This window comes from Phycomyces blakesleeanus, assembly GCF_001638985.1.
Source record: "Phycomyces blakesleeanus NRRL 1555(-) unplaced genomic scaffold PHYBLscaffold_35, whole genome shotgun sequence".
In the NCBI taxonomy this organism is placed as follows: Eukaryota; Fungi; Mucoromycota; class Mucoromycetes; order Mucorales; family Phycomycetaceae; genus Phycomyces; species Phycomyces blakesleeanus.
In genome coordinates this window covers 314,783-329,683 of record NW_017265165.1, presented here as the reverse complement: position 1 = coordinate 329,683, position 14,901 = coordinate 314,783, and the positions used below count along the sequence as shown (strand labels likewise).

General features: G+C 36.8%; 5 protein-coding genes across 5 annotated transcripts; 3 read left to right on the top strand and 2 right to left on the bottom strand.

Annotated features, from left to right (window-relative positions):
* Positions 1 to 5,538: 5,538 nt before the first annotated feature.
* Positions 5,539 to 7,153, top strand: PHYBLDRAFT_152381 (hypothetical protein; the record flags this gene model as incomplete). The annotated part of the gene is made up of 4 exons (XM_018432899.1): positions 5,539 to 5,682; positions 5,882 to 5,924; positions 6,028 to 6,380; positions 6,413 to 7,153. 4 exons carry the CDS (start codon positions 5,539 to 5,541, stop codon positions 7,151 to 7,153), a joined length of 1,281 nt encoding a protein of 426 aa, XP_018284622.1.
* Positions 7,154 to 7,427: 274 nt separating this feature from the next.
* On the bottom strand, positions 7,428 to 8,659 carry PHYBLDRAFT_175128 (hypothetical protein; the record flags this gene model as incomplete). The annotated part of the gene is made up of 5 exons (XM_018437414.1): positions 7,428 to 7,586; positions 7,613 to 7,818; positions 7,848 to 7,849; positions 8,277 to 8,519; positions 8,595 to 8,659. 5 exons carry the CDS (start codon positions 8,657 to 8,659, stop codon positions 7,428 to 7,430), a joined length of 675 nt encoding a protein of 224 aa, XP_018284621.1.
* A 408-nt stretch (positions 8,660 to 9,067) lies between these two features.
* On the top strand, positions 9,068 to 10,091 carry PHYBLDRAFT_175127 (hypothetical protein; the record flags this gene model as incomplete). Its single annotated transcript, XM_018437413.1, has 3 exons — positions 9,068 to 9,755; positions 9,814 to 9,918; positions 9,979 to 10,091. The coding sequence occupies 3 exons, from the start codon at positions 9,068 to 9,070 to the stop codon at positions 10,089 to 10,091; spliced, it is 906 nt and encodes a 301-aa protein (XP_018284620.1).
* Positions 10,092 to 10,327: 236 nt separating this feature from the next.
* Positions 10,328 to 13,346, bottom strand: PHYBLDRAFT_67456 (hypothetical protein; the record flags this gene model as incomplete). Its single annotated transcript, XM_018441798.1, has 2 exons — positions 10,328 to 12,347; positions 12,373 to 13,346. The coding sequence occupies 2 exons, from the start codon at positions 13,344 to 13,346 to the stop codon at positions 10,328 to 10,330; spliced, it is 2,994 nt and encodes a 997-aa protein (XP_018284619.1).
* Positions 13,347 to 14,227: 881 nt separating this feature from the next.
* On the top strand, positions 14,228 to 14,749 carry PHYBLDRAFT_67455 (hypothetical protein; the record flags this gene model as incomplete). The annotated part of the gene is made up of 2 exons (XM_018441797.1): positions 14,228 to 14,262; positions 14,401 to 14,749. 2 exons carry the CDS (start codon positions 14,228 to 14,230, stop codon positions 14,747 to 14,749), a joined length of 384 nt encoding a protein of 127 aa, XP_018284618.1.
* Between the last annotated feature and the right edge of the window lie 152 nt (positions 14,750 to 14,901).

Genomic DNA, 14,901 nt, shown 5'->3' with positions numbered 1-14,901 from the left:
TCATCGCCAGTCTGAGTGACAACATCTCCTTTGCCAGCTCCACCCCTGGACAATTTGTTGCTCCCTCTCCCCTTCGTCCCTTGGTAGCGAATGCTGCTACAACAGTCTTGTCTTTGTCAGAGAAACTTAGACTAGAACTTCAACAGCATGTAGAGGCTGTCAGCGCTGCTCACGCTATGAACGATGAGCAAGCAGCTGAATTAGCCCTTAATAAGGTCAGACGCGTCAAAGAAATGATAGATATAGAAATAGCATGCAGTCAGTACCTTTCGCCTTCTGTGAAAGTTGTAGAGAAGAGCAGTCGCACTGGAGGGTTGACTCTTAATAGAAGAGATCTTCCTAAGTTCCAGTTGGCAGACGATGTGATTAGATCCTTCCCGAATGAAGAGGTCTTTCACTCAGTAGACCACTTCCTTCGCACCTTCCAAAAGGTTATTGAGTCGTCCCTTCAGGACATTGAACTAGTTTGGAAGAGATTTTTACCGCTCTGCTTGCCTCATAGTGACGATGGATGGGTAGAGATGGATTTGAAGAAGTGTGTAGATTGGAACGCGGCCAAGATCTGCTTTACAGCAAGACATGGATCGCGCTTGGTGACATCCCGTTCGGTAAAAGAGGTATTTACCATGGTAATGCTTCCTTCTGAGTCGATTGGAGATTACTCCAAGAAGTTCCTTCAGGCTGTGTATGATGCCGGCCTCCCCAAAAACGATGCTCGTGTTGCCGACCGCTTCCTCGCTTCCTTGACTAGGCAAGTACAGACACTCTTGCGGCTCACCATGACCAGATTGGACTTCAATGGCGAGACCAAAAGAGATTGGACTGTGGAGCAGTTGACGCAGATTGGCAGAGACATCCTTGGCGACGACAATCGCATGTATGCCGAAGCTACCCAGCTCATTCCTGGTGCCAACATGCACACTGAGAAGAGAATGGAGAAGAAGGGAATGGAGGCGTACCCTCGCAAGAAGGTGCACTCCAGCAACAACCAGCAGCACCGAATCAGTAAGTCGGAGCGTTCCTTCTTCTGCTCGCACCATGGTAAGAATACTACACATGAGTCGAGCAAATGCTTCACCCTGGCCAACAACAAGGCCAAAGTAGCTGCCCCCACCAAGCGCAACCCCTGCAGGCGGTGTGGAGAAAACTACTTCCGTGGCCACGTCTGTAAGGACAGTGAGCCAGTCCTGATGGTCTCACAGGTCCCTGCCAAGGAGAAGTCTGAGCAAGTGCTCAAGGCGATCCAAGACAGTGTCGACTTGGAACTCGAAGACATGTCTTTCGACTGTAAGTACCTACTTGACAAAATTGAGAGAAGGGTTAAAGCCAATGATGCATTTAATCTAACCACTCCTATTATTGTAGAGAACCACAAACTACTTGGAATGATTGACACTGGCAGTGCACGCACTTTCATTAGTTTACAATGTTTGAATGAAAATTTAAATATAAATAAAATAAATTCATCAAATGGTTCTTTCACTTTCTTGTCAAAGAATAGTGGTACTAAGCGATTGGGAAAAACTGATCCTTTAAATTTTAAATATGTGAATGGAATTACGTTTAAGCATGCACCCGAGGTGTTAGAGTTTAATACAGGATTTAATTTTGATATTCTTCTTGGAAGAGATATCTTAACAAAAATGAACATCGGATTGATTAATGTTGCATACGATATCGAAGGAGAATATATTCATTCAGATAACGCTAAAGACTATGCCGCTGTGTATGAGAATCTAAATATCGATAAAGAGAAAAAGTTTGAACCGGATAATTCGCCAGCTGGTACGGAAATACAGCGAGCAGAATTTATTCAGTCAATTCAGGCCTCACTGGATGAAAATAAGAAAATCCCAGTCGAGTCCTCTTGTCCTTTATCAGAATCTCTAATTAGATTACCCACAAAAGAAGGCGCCACAGCTTATAGACGTCAATATCCTATTCCCCATGCTCTACGACCAACACTTGATAAACAAGTAAAAGAATGGCTTGAGACAGGCACGATTGTCAAGTCCAAGACCAATACTTCCTTCAACAGTCCTATGTTGCTTGTGCCTAAAAGAAACAAAGCTGGAGAGATTGTGAGTCACCGAGTTTGTCTAGATGTGCGATTATTGAATCAGATCCTACCTCCCACATTCAACTATCCAATTCCTAAAATCCAAACGATATTCCAGAATTTGAGTGGAAAGAAATTTTTCACCACATTGGATTTATCGAATGCCTACCATCGTTTCAAAGTTGCACCTGAAGATGTTCATAAATTAACATTCACTCATTTAGATGGGCAACAATATAGCTTCATTAAAGGCTGCTTTGGCTTGAAGATGCTTACATCACAATTTCAACATGTCATGGCAACTTTGTTTGATAAAATTGACTGTGTGCAGAATTTTGTTGATGATTGTATTGTGGCTAGCGAAACATTTGAGCAGCATGTTAAGGATGTAAAAATAGTGATTGATAGATTGACATCGGCGAAGTTGATTCTAAACTCTGATAAATGTGTCTGGTTTCAACATTCAGTGCGATTGCTTGGTTTTGTCGTCAATGAGACAGGCACCAAGGTTGATAAGCGAAAGTTGACAAACGTTGATAAATGGCCTATTCCTAAAACTGCGAAACAAATTCAGCAATTTATGGGTTTGATTAATTACTTCAGAGACTATATTCCCATGATCTCGAAGGTGGCTGAACCTATTTCACGATTAAGTCATGCCAACAATGTAGCTGAGCTATGGACAGATGAGCAGACAAGAAGCTTTAAAGCATTAAAGGACATACTGCATCAGGATTTAATTCTTCATTACGCAGATATGTCACGTGAAATGTATGTGGCCACAGATGCTTCCCTTTATGGAGTAGCCTGCCTGCTTTTTCAGCGCGACGATCAAGGGCGTGATAAGTATATTAGTTTTGTGTCAACTTCCCTGAGCCCATCCCAACGGCGATGGAGCACCACCAAAAGAGAATTGTATGCAGTCGTTTTGGCGCTTGATAAATTCCGTCCATTTCTATGGGGCCGACAGTTCACCATTTTTACTGATCATAAAGCACTCACTTATCTTCACACACAAAAAATTGCTAATCCCATGATAATTGGCTGGATTGAGACACTTCTTGACTTTGATTTTAAGGTGGTCCATATTCCTGGTTTGTTGAATAAACTACCAGACTTGTTGAGTCGCTTGTATCCTCCAGAGGATAGTTACAAGCTGGTGGAGGATGATGGATCGAGAAAAATCAGAACAAAACACTTGCAATCTAAAGATAGAGTTATTATTCGTAAGAAAAAGTACAGTAAGGACAAAGTGCTAAATGTACTTGCTACACAACTCATCGAAAATGTATCAGAGACTTCCGACTATATGTCGCCTCCTGAAGAAAAGCGAAATGGCTTGTTAAAAGAAGCACATTCGTTTGGTCACTTTGGTAGTCAAGCTATGGTGAATGATCTTCACTCTCAAGGATTACATTGGACTAATATATATGAAGAAGCAAAGGAGATTATTCGTTCTTGCTCTGAATGTCAGAAGCACAACATCAGCAAAAGAGGATATCACCCATTGACCAATGTTGTAGCTTTCCGACCATTTGATCATGTTGCAATTGACTTATGCGGTGAATTCCCAGTATCAGAGGATGGTCACACGTATATGCTAGTGTTAGTTGATGTTGGTTCCAAGTATATCATCTTGAGACCATTACCAAACAAAAACTCGACAACAATAGCTAAGGCATTGATAAAAATATTTGGAGATTATGGTTTTCCCAAAGTAATGCAAAGTGACAATGGGTTGGAATTTAGAAATTCTTTAATGGCAAGCCTATCGAAAGAGCTTGGTATTGATCGAAGATATTCAACGGCATATCATCCACAAGGAAATGGTATTGCTGAAGCCAGTGTGAAAGTTGCAGAGAATACTGTACGGAAAATGATGAGAGCGAACAGCAATGACTGGTGTCACTATTTACCAATTGTTCAGCTATGCATAAACAGACATATTCCTCAAAAGACACTGAGTGCACCCTTTTCACTAATGTATGCTCGCAGAGTTAATGTACCTGATGAGTATGGTGATAAAGCAAAATTCTCTCTTCCCAAAAACACGGTAACAATTGATGAATTGGAGAAGCAGATTGAATATATGGATAAAATAATATTCCCTGCCATAAACGAAAGAGTCTTGCGGATCAACGAAGAGTTAAAAAAGAAATACGATCACAAGAACATCTTAATAGACATCCCCAAAGGAACACACGTAATGGTCAGATTACCACATCGTCCAAATAAATTGGCACCAATCTATGAAGGTCCTTATACAGTGGTTCGAAGAAATAAAGGAGGATCGTATGAACTAAAGGATGAGCAAGGAGAATTGTTGCACCGAAATTACACACCCTCAGAACTCAAGATGGTTACCATCGATGAATCTACAATTGAGAATGAGCTCTATGAAGTTGAAGACATTCGCGATCATCGTGGTGCTGCTGGTGAAAGAGAATATCTGGTAAAATGGGTTGGTTATGGTGAACGGGCAAACACATGGCAAATGGCTAACGATTTTACCAATCCCACAATAATACAAAAGTATTGGAAGAAGGTCAGAGAAATCGAACGTTTAGAGAATGAGAGAGCCACGGAATTAGTGAATAAGAGTGCAGCCTCATTAAAGAAAACAGTTCAAATTCCAAGACATGATGGTAAAATAAAAAGGAATCGCATTGAAGAGTACAATGGAAGTAAGCTTCCTACCGCACTGAGTAGAGAAGAAAGAATGTCCAAAAGAAGAGCAACAAAAAATTTGATAAAATAAACACGTAATCCACGGAGCTGAGTTTACAGTGCAGATCTCTTGAAGTATAAAAAAAAAAAAATTATGAGCGTAATTGACCCAAATGAAATTGAGCAATTCGACAAATTAATAAATAGTTAAGATGAGATGTTTTGCCGAATCAACAAAAGGTATTGTTGAATCTGGTGGAGGATAATGTTGTAAATGAGTATTGACTACTGCTGTAATTGAGAATAAGTCTGAAGGAAATAATATAAGGCCTCAGCTATTCCAGTCAAAGGTGTCTACCGATTACTTTATTATTTAACACACAGGTTTAGCATGCGTGATAGTGATTATATTTCATATGATGATATCACCATAATATGGGATACATCAGTGGATTATTATAAGCATAATTATAACTCATAAACACATTTACTTTTGATGTTAATACCTCATTGGGACTACACACATTTATATAATTAATCATACATTAATTATCCCAAGATCACGTTGCTCTGATTAAGGCTCAGATAGGATCGATTACCTGACCCCAGTCATATAATTTTCCCAATCCAAAACAATATAAATAGCAGTAGTAGTTCAGTGTAGGAACCTGGTCAAACTTTGATACAAAATCTTTCTCAATAAACAAAACCTACACAAGTTCTCACGAATCTTCGTTCCTAATTTCAAATCTTCAATTCTTCCTCTTAAAAACTTCTTCAACTTCAACCACCACAACACAATATATCTCTTTATGAATAATCTCCCACAGAGTAAACGCCTTAAGTCTGAAAATGTCATTCTTGTAAGTATGATGCCTGGGCCAAAGGAAGTAAGCACTGACAGCATGAATCATTACTTGAAGCTGCTTGCTGACGAATTGTTGGAGATGTATTTGGTATAGAAATAACAGACTTACAGAATAGAAAGATTGTTGTTTGTGCTGCATTGATATATGTTGCCTGTGATATTTCTGCTACTTGCAAAACCTCTGGATTTACTGGCCACATGAGCACATGTGCCTGTCACAAATGTCAATGACAATTCAGAACTATAAAGAAGACCAGCAAGCTTGACTACTCTGAATTAAAATACAGCCATTGGGTGAGATACACAAAGACAATGCATTTGGAACACACTGTCAGCTGGGCAAATGCATTGAACAATACTGAGCAAACACATCTGGAAAAAGAAAACAGCACTCAGTGATCAGAGCTTCATCGGTTATCTTACTTTGACCCAGTCTGCTTTACAGCTATAGATCCAATGCATAACCTTTATCTTGGAACTGCAAAGCAAATGATTCAGATCTGGTGCAAGCGTAACTACATCAATGAAAAGAATCAGTTCACTATGCAAGAGCTTGCCAATGGTATTGTTGTATCTTGTGAATATGCGCATATAACAAAGAAGATTGTCAATGGTTTTTCATTTATGAAAGCTGACGAGTGGAAGTCGTGGTGCATCATATACTCTCCATTTGTTTTGAAGCATGTACTCCCTGCCAAGAATCTGGAAAACTGGATTTTATTTGTTGATGCATGCCGCTTACTCACAAAACCTTCAATCACTGATAAAGAAATAGATGAAGCCACAGTAAACTCCAATTGTTTTGTACAAGATTTCAGACACTGTACAGAAAATCGGCCATGACATCAAATATGCATCTACATCTTCATCTTAGCAAGTGTGTTCATGACTTTGGACTAATTTATGCTTTCTGGTTATTCAGTTTTGAGAGATACAATGGTTTGTTGAAGAATATGGAAACAAATCAAAAAGGCGGCTCTGAATCAATAATGATGAAGAAATTTCTGGAAAGAACATACATTGGCAGCTTTATACAATCTTTTGTCAACCATCTTCCCCAGTTTGCAATTGACTTTCTGCATCGCATTTCAAATAGTCAAGATCAATTAGCAACATTGCAGTCATCTTCTACTGCCAGTATCTTTTCTCTGTCTGACTTTGTTAAATATTCCTTAAACTCTTGTCATTCTGCTTTGGGTTGTGAGTCATTGCCCCCTTCAGTGTTTCCAATTAAACTTGACCAAAGGATTACAATGTGTAAAGAACATTATGAATGTTTACTGGAGTTTTACAGACACGCGTATGACAATCACGATCTTTTTGGCCATTGTTCAAACTGCGGATCTAACCAGATTTTTGTCAATAACCAAATTGAGAAAATAAAACAAATATCTCTTCTTGGACAGGAATACTCTTCTGGATCTTATTCCCGCGCCTATTATCTTGAGAATAACAGTGAAAATAAAGCAGCATTTCATGGCTGTATACTATATTTATTTCAATACTTAATAATTATCAACGAAACCGTCATCACTCATACTTTTGCATTTGTTAAGTGATACTCTAGTTACTTTTCTGGGAGTTATCTGCCAATATTAAATGAAGGCATTGAGCTTTGGAATAAATCTTCTTCTGTACTTAACTATGATTGTATTATTCTAGTACATTGTTTATATTCACTAATTGCAATTGCTAAATATAAGTTTACTATATCTAGTAAATTTAATTGTTTAGTAATCTCTTTACCCCAAAAAATAGAAGCTTAAATAATATTAATAAAATATCACTTTGCACTCTTTTATCAATTTATTAGAAAATATTTAGTTTATTATCTTATTGTTTCTTTGACCATGATAGCAGATTGTTTGCCTTAGTCCTGCTAAGCTGCTTATCTATTATTTCTTTAAATTTATGCTCAAATGGATGTGTATTATTTCTTTTATCATGAGCTGCCTCATAATCTACATCAAGTTCATCAACGAACCTATCTCCCTATATGCCAATGTAAATATTATTACATACCATTCCGAAGAATAGTTTTTTGTACTATATCTCTTTGCTTCTCCAGCTTGGGCAGAATCTCCAAAAAAAAAGCTCTTTTCTGAGGACAAATCCTGTTTCTCTTTTTCTCTTTCCTCATCACTCTCAAGGTCTGACATGTAATCAGCATAGAGAATACTGTCGACATTCTCCCCAAAGCTGTTCACAAAGTGTGCCCAATTGGCTTTCAAGACAGATCATCTTCTTTCATACAACTATATATAAATATATAATATTTTTAATTTAATATCACATCCAATATATTGTGTGTATGTGTTTTTTACCTTTACATATCACTGACAAAGACAGGCCTGTCGATTCTCTTCTTGCTTCTTTTCTCCTGTTTTTTTTGCAACTTTCTGTTGCCAATGTACTGCACAATCTTAGTTCAAAGAGTTGGCAAGTCCATCTTTTTCCCCTCTTCTTGACAACAAAGGTAATCTATAACAGACTTCAGAACGAGTCTGTTTCCCCCACTGTTTTTATTTTCATTTGTATTGTATTAATTATACAATTTCTTTTTACTTAAATAATCGCACAACAATTGCTATAATATAAATGTATATTAAATTCTATCTATGTAAAGTCATATTATAATTAGTTATATCCAATGTTGGTTGACGTCTAGGCAACATGTCTTACTCAACTGCATTACTCGCAGTGGCTTCAGCTTTCTCAGAAGATGTGTTCTTCAAAACAGCGTTTAAGACACCATTCATGATATCAAGTTTCTTGTATACATCATGGATATTATGAGTTCTACACAATGAATTATCTTCAAGATTCAACCAAGCTCTCTTTGGTGTCAGTGGTCTTTGATTGTTCATTATTCTCTGTGAGTGTTGCAGAATTATTGTCCTTATATTATTGATATTTCTTGGTAAGCTTTTTTTTGATTTTTATAAAAAGCAAAAATAAAATTAATATCAGAAAATTGAAGACTGTCTGGTTTTAATCTACCTTTTCACAAAAGGTTCTTCACCAAAAGTATTGTCAGCTGGATTGTTATTGAGATTTCTTGACATTGTAAATATGTTGTATCCAACATAATCGTGTATTCAAATAGAGCACACAGACAATAAGACAAAGACATATTGAATAAGTGACCAGTATCAATTATACATTATTTCTCACACTATCATTAAATAAAGAATATACCGATAACAAGGTCACACACCTTAGTCAACATCACTAATCACTCAAACAAGAGCGTGAGTAATAACTTAACAATATATTATCTATGATATAAGAAAACAGACATCACATGATATACTCATATCATTATTCTAAATACACATGCAATGTCTATATAAACTCAAATTGCAAATAGCAATAGAAGGGGATCTCTTTTTTCATCAATAAAAGTCTTACCATACTTCTCGTCTGCACTTTGTTTTTCTTTCTTTTTCTAAAAATATAACACTTACAATATAATGATGTTAACCCAGAATGTCCGGACCATAGACGATTTTCAGTACGCTTGTTACTTGGGTTCCCCTGTCCATCTTGTGGAACAAAGTGAAATTCGAAACAACTTGAATGGAGGTACAAACCATTGGTGGACATATCGCCATCCCTACCTGCACGATCGAACTGGTCCCAATAGCTTTCAAACACATTATCAAGTAAATAGAAAGATATTTAATGTGATTGTGAATGTTCTCAGACGAGACTTTGAGTACCAAGCCTCTGAGGAAAGGAGCGAGGTCAGCCACCCCGTGTGGAAGCAGATTGCTGTTGTTCTTTGGCATTTGAGCAATACGCACTTTGGGTACAGAATAGCACTAGAGCTGTTAATAGTGAGCCATAGATCCTACAGCCGCTTTATCAATAGATTTGTAAATGACATGATTCAATCCTTTTTGAAGACAACAATAAGATGGCCAGCAACACTTGAGGAAAGTCAAAAAATTATGGATAGATTTGCTGTTCCTTCAGTCCAATCAGAATATCAGCACCTTAATGAATGCATCAGCGCTGTGAATGGGAAGCTAATTGTAATTCAAAAGCCATCCTTATTTGGTAACAGCTGGTTGGATCATCACAGCAACACCTCTATGGCTCTTATGGCTGTATGTGATCACAAAAAAAGATTTACAGATATAAGAGTTGGATTGGCCAGTAAATATTATATAGCAATATGTATGTAATTACTTTTACTAAACTTTCTTGTATTTAGGAAGCCAAAACAATACATTTATCTTCAAGACTAGTAATTTATATCAAAATATAATTCACAGTCCTAGAGAGCTGTTTTGTGATCTAAGATCATACATTGTTGGAAGTAATGTATATTATATAAATACTCTATAAAACTAATTAAACTTACATATATTTGAAAAAGACTATGCTTTTCCTATCTTAAAGCATTGTTTTATTCCTTATTGTAGAGTCAATGACATGATGGTAAAGGAGAAAAAGTTTAATAATATCACACCAAGAGAAATTCTTGTATAAAAATGGTAATTTTGGGTCTCTGAGCCTAAAATAAGAGTTTTTTATCTATAAAAGTTAATTTATGCTGAAAAGTGTTTCTTTTTTCAGAAAAATCTAAAAAAAAAAATTTGAAGAGTCGGTACTTCTAAAATTGAAACTCGTTGTTACTTTTTGAGAAGCACCCAATAGAAATACTTAATAGTCCAAACTGAAATTAAAAAGCAATTAAAAAAATGGGGGGCAAAGAAATAAGATGTTTATTCATTTAAAGCAAAAAAACGGAAGTAATTTTTGCAAAAGAAGTGATAAGATCCAAACTTGAGGAGATTGATGCGAGAAAGGTGAACATCTGAAGTCAGATGTAACATGCATTCGATTTTGACAGCTTCCAGATTCCAGTAATGTTCACTTGGTTGGTAGCCAACTGTTGCCAAATTCAGGTTGGGTGAGAAAAGCTGGTAATGCTGAATGCACAAAGCACTATTACTTTCCACAACCTTTCCAACAAACAGTCTGCTAACATTATCTTTATAGGAAAATACAACTGAGACACCAGTAACAATCTTTGTCTTTATGTGGTTGCTGTCCACGAATTCCTGGTATTTGCCAAAGTAGTTGTTGGAAAATTTAATTCCTTGATCTTGAAGAAAGGCAGAAATACCGGATCCACTCTTTACTTGAGTATCTGTAGTTCTATCGATCCATAAACTTCCACTGGCAATGTGTCTAAGCATATCTTGCTTTCCAAACTTGAATATAAGATCCCTGTTATCAGCACGATGGTTGGAGTATACCAAATGAGTCCGGATGAAATTGTTGAATTGTTCACCCTTTTCGGTCTCAAAGTAGAGAGCACAACCAAACCTCTTGATATCTTCCTTCAAGTGTAGCAGAAGGTGCGTCTTCAGGGTCAAGCTGAACTTGGTATTGGCATATACATCATATTCGTACAAAGACTTGACAAGATGATGAGCAGTATTATCGGCATTGCTGAGATATTGATCAAAATCAGAGTTGACTTCTTGAACAAATAAAAGAGATGATAGAATGTCAAGTTCTGTGAAAGGCTTAGCAATCATACTAACTTCTATGTCGTTTGCAAATTCAGCATTGAGAATAGCTGGCAGGACTTGCATCAAAATCTTAAACTCCTTGCCAAGGTAAGATCCACTATGTCTAAGCTTATTTCTGAAAGTCCTTGTAAAGTCCCTAGAGCCTTTTTCTTGCTCCAGCAAATTGGATAACTTTACTTGTAAAGCAGTGTTTCCCTTTAGGACCTCCTTGAACAAATGATTAACAAGATATTTACATACTCCAAGAGCCACAGTATGTAAAATCTCTACAGGTATATCAAGAGCAGGATCAAAAGACTGCAAACAGAGTAGGTCTTTGGCACTGGTATGACTATATCCAAGATCAGTAAGAATAGACGTCTTATCCATAGACTTTTCCATTCGCAAGTAAAGATCGTCAATGTTTGGTAATACACTAGGAATTGCCTTCTCTTTACGTGTTGAGTCAGTGGCTGCAATTCTGTAATGTTCCTTTGTTTTTCTTTGACAATGGCAAACCAGATGATCAGAGTCGAAGTCATCGAAACTGAATCTTGTTAAACTGCGATGGTAGCACCTTCTACATGGGAAATTAGATGTCGCATGCTTCAAACCAACAAGTTTGGCATGGTGGGCATTGTCAGTTGTAATGAAGAGCAATGGAGCACAGACAGTGACAGCCTCGTTATATGTCAACGAGTACATCTCAATACTGTTTTCCAAGGACTTCAGGTCTACAGCAAGAACAGGTATCAATTGAGTCAACTTGAATCCAGCTTGCTGGGAAACAGCTGTGACAAAAAAGTTGTTCTTGCGCCTGTTCCTCATGTGGTATGGCATCACAGGGAAGTTGACCAGCACACTGTCATATATGCCATGTGTTTTTGTCAGATTTCCAGAGGTATTGTCAGAAAATAAGGCAAGTGGGGCGACAATGGCCTTTTGAAATCGAACAAATTGGTTGGCACTGTTGAATATTGGCTTTTTCAGAGAATGGCTTTTGAACAACAGGCCATTGTGCATTGGATTCAATGATGTTTCACCAGAGGAAAACCAATTCTTGGGATGGCTAAAGAATATTGGGGGGAGCCAAGCAGAATCCAGACATTTAACTTCATATGGGACAAAAAAACTTTGTATCTCATGTAAGGGGTAGCCTTCACTGTCAGAGCCCTGTTCAACAAGGTAACCATCAAAGAGAGCAATGCTGTCTTTCAGGTAAAACCTTTCAACTAAAACAGATTGTCTACCAGATAACACGCCCTACATCTCCAATCCAAAAGTCTTTGCCATTTGTTTGAACAAAAGGATGTTGAAAAAAAGGGTCTCTTTTCCATTTTTCATCTTGTTGGACAGAAAGACACTGATTTTCAGTGTAATCTGGAAGAGCTGAAAGATACAGTGCTTTTTGAGGGTTTGCCAAAAGAAAACGCAAGTGGTCGGAAGGAAAGTTAAAGTGGCAGTCTGCAGTCTTTACTTGGCCAGTAATTCCTGAACCCAAATTAGAAGTTGCTTTGATTGTAACTTTCTTAACAGTTGTAGGGAACAGAGAAATCTTATTGAACTTATTATGTTGATAATTAAGCAGAGTCCCAACCTTTGGCAGCTTAAATTCTGCTTTATCCTCGTCTGCTCTCTTCTTCAACTCAAACAACAAATTGATGGTATACATGATCTTTGTAAGCATGGAAACCGAGATCATACTGTTGTCCCCGTCAACAAAGGCTTGCAAAACTAAGGTCTGTAGATTTTGAAAAGGAAAGAAAGGGGGCATGCTTCGATTCCATTCACCAGAAGCAGCAGAAAAATCCAAGAGAGACTGACAATCTTCGAAAGCCAAGGTAGGGAGATCTGATTCCATGTTACTGTTAATTGTCAATGATGCCATGTTAAAGATTCTTTCTCTAAGAGAAGAAATATTCTCTCCCATAGCTTCTTCTTGTTCTTCTTCAATCATGGCCAAAATATCAGCTTGAAACAATGCTTCTTGACTATCTTCAACTACATTAAATTCTCTTTCTGAATCAGGAATGCTTGTAATGTTGAGGTTGGGCACGTTTTCAGTCAAAGAATCTGAAGAGGTTGTTATGTCTTGTGCCTGAACGTGTTGCTGAAGGTTATACAATGTGCTGCACTCTTGCGAGCACAAATGACAGGTGAAAGAATGGCTTGCGAGCTTAATTTTGCCCAGGTTTTTGTTATATTTCAGTTGTTCTTTGCCCATTATAAAGTAAGATTAATTAAATGAAAGAAAGTAAAGAAAGGTGCCTGACAATAATGAAACTAATGCAAACTTAAATAACTTTCTGAGTCTTAAATTTTACTTAGTATTTTTTTTCTTTATTTTTTCTTTGTTTTCTTTTTTATAAGTTAATTTTTTTCCTTCTTTATTTTTACTCATCAAACAGAACTTGTAATGTCCAATGATTAATACTTTACTCTTATATAGAATTCTCAAATCATGTTCGTAATCAGTTTAGGTAAGTAAATCAAACTGCATGTTACTTTTTCTACATGTTAAATAATCAAAAGTCTTTTAATCAAGTACTTGCCATTGGGAGATAAGATTTACAAGAAGAAACAAACTGCTCCAAGTCAAAACACTTCATACTAACACATAGTTTACATTTCAGATAAGTACAGCTACACCAAATAGCATAGCTCTTTATTCATAGTAAAGATATTTTATTATTTGATTATAAGTGTAAATACAGCTCCTAACTCTTGTCATTTTTTTATGTTAGCTATGAATATCTCTATTTGTATTTATACGAATAGCTTGCCAGCATCTTTGTCTCTTTACACTATCATTTGCTTTTCCATATATTATGTCAGTGAACCTCAATGAAATCTAGGTAGCTTCAGTAGTCAGATAAATTCTGAATGGCCATCAAGCAAAGGTGAAGTGAAAGCTAAGCATCAGTCCAAAGGTGGCCTAGTAGCAGTGACCTAGTAGTAGTAGCCTAGCCTAGCCTGATTCCCACCCTAGTAAAAGTTGAATCCTCTCTCTCCCCCCCCCCCCCCCCCAATATTTTTTCTGAATAAAATTGCTACATTTCAAAACCCATTATTTCCAAATTTGTTTTAAAAAATGAAGTTCAAAACATGCTCTGTAGTGAAATTACTGTATTCTGTATAAGGTAATTATATTGCTCCCAGCAAATGCCGACAAAACAGTGCTTAAAACCTGTCCAAATTTAGATGCTGATTTATTTTGGTGTGATACAATCAGCAACATGATTTAAAATTGAAAATGCTGTTAGGTTGCTTGTCTTTAGATGGAGATTCATGTTCAAGCATCTTTTTCTCATGCAGCCAGAATCAATGGCAAAAGTTATAACTACATGTTGCATTTTGCACAACATGTGTATCACCTTTGGCAACAGCAAAGAATATCTCAAAGAGCTATTAAGAACAGATGAGGCCAATCTGCAAAGAAACACGACTATCATGGATTGGTTCATTCGAGCCGACAATACAGATGGTGCCAGCTTTGAGGCACATGATGCTGACAATGATGATGAGGATTTTGAGGATCTATATGCTGAAATAGATAATTCTCATACAGAGACTGAAACTGCTTCTGAGGAAAGAGCTAGACGTGATCAAGTAAAAGATACTCTTTAATTTCTTTTCAAAATATTTGTAAAATTTAATTTTTTTATTAAATGTTTAATTTTTTATTCAATATTTTATTTAAGGATAACCATGATAAGAAAGAAGATTTAAAATATTTTATTGATAGAATAAAGGAAGAAAAAATACATAAAAGAAGGAAA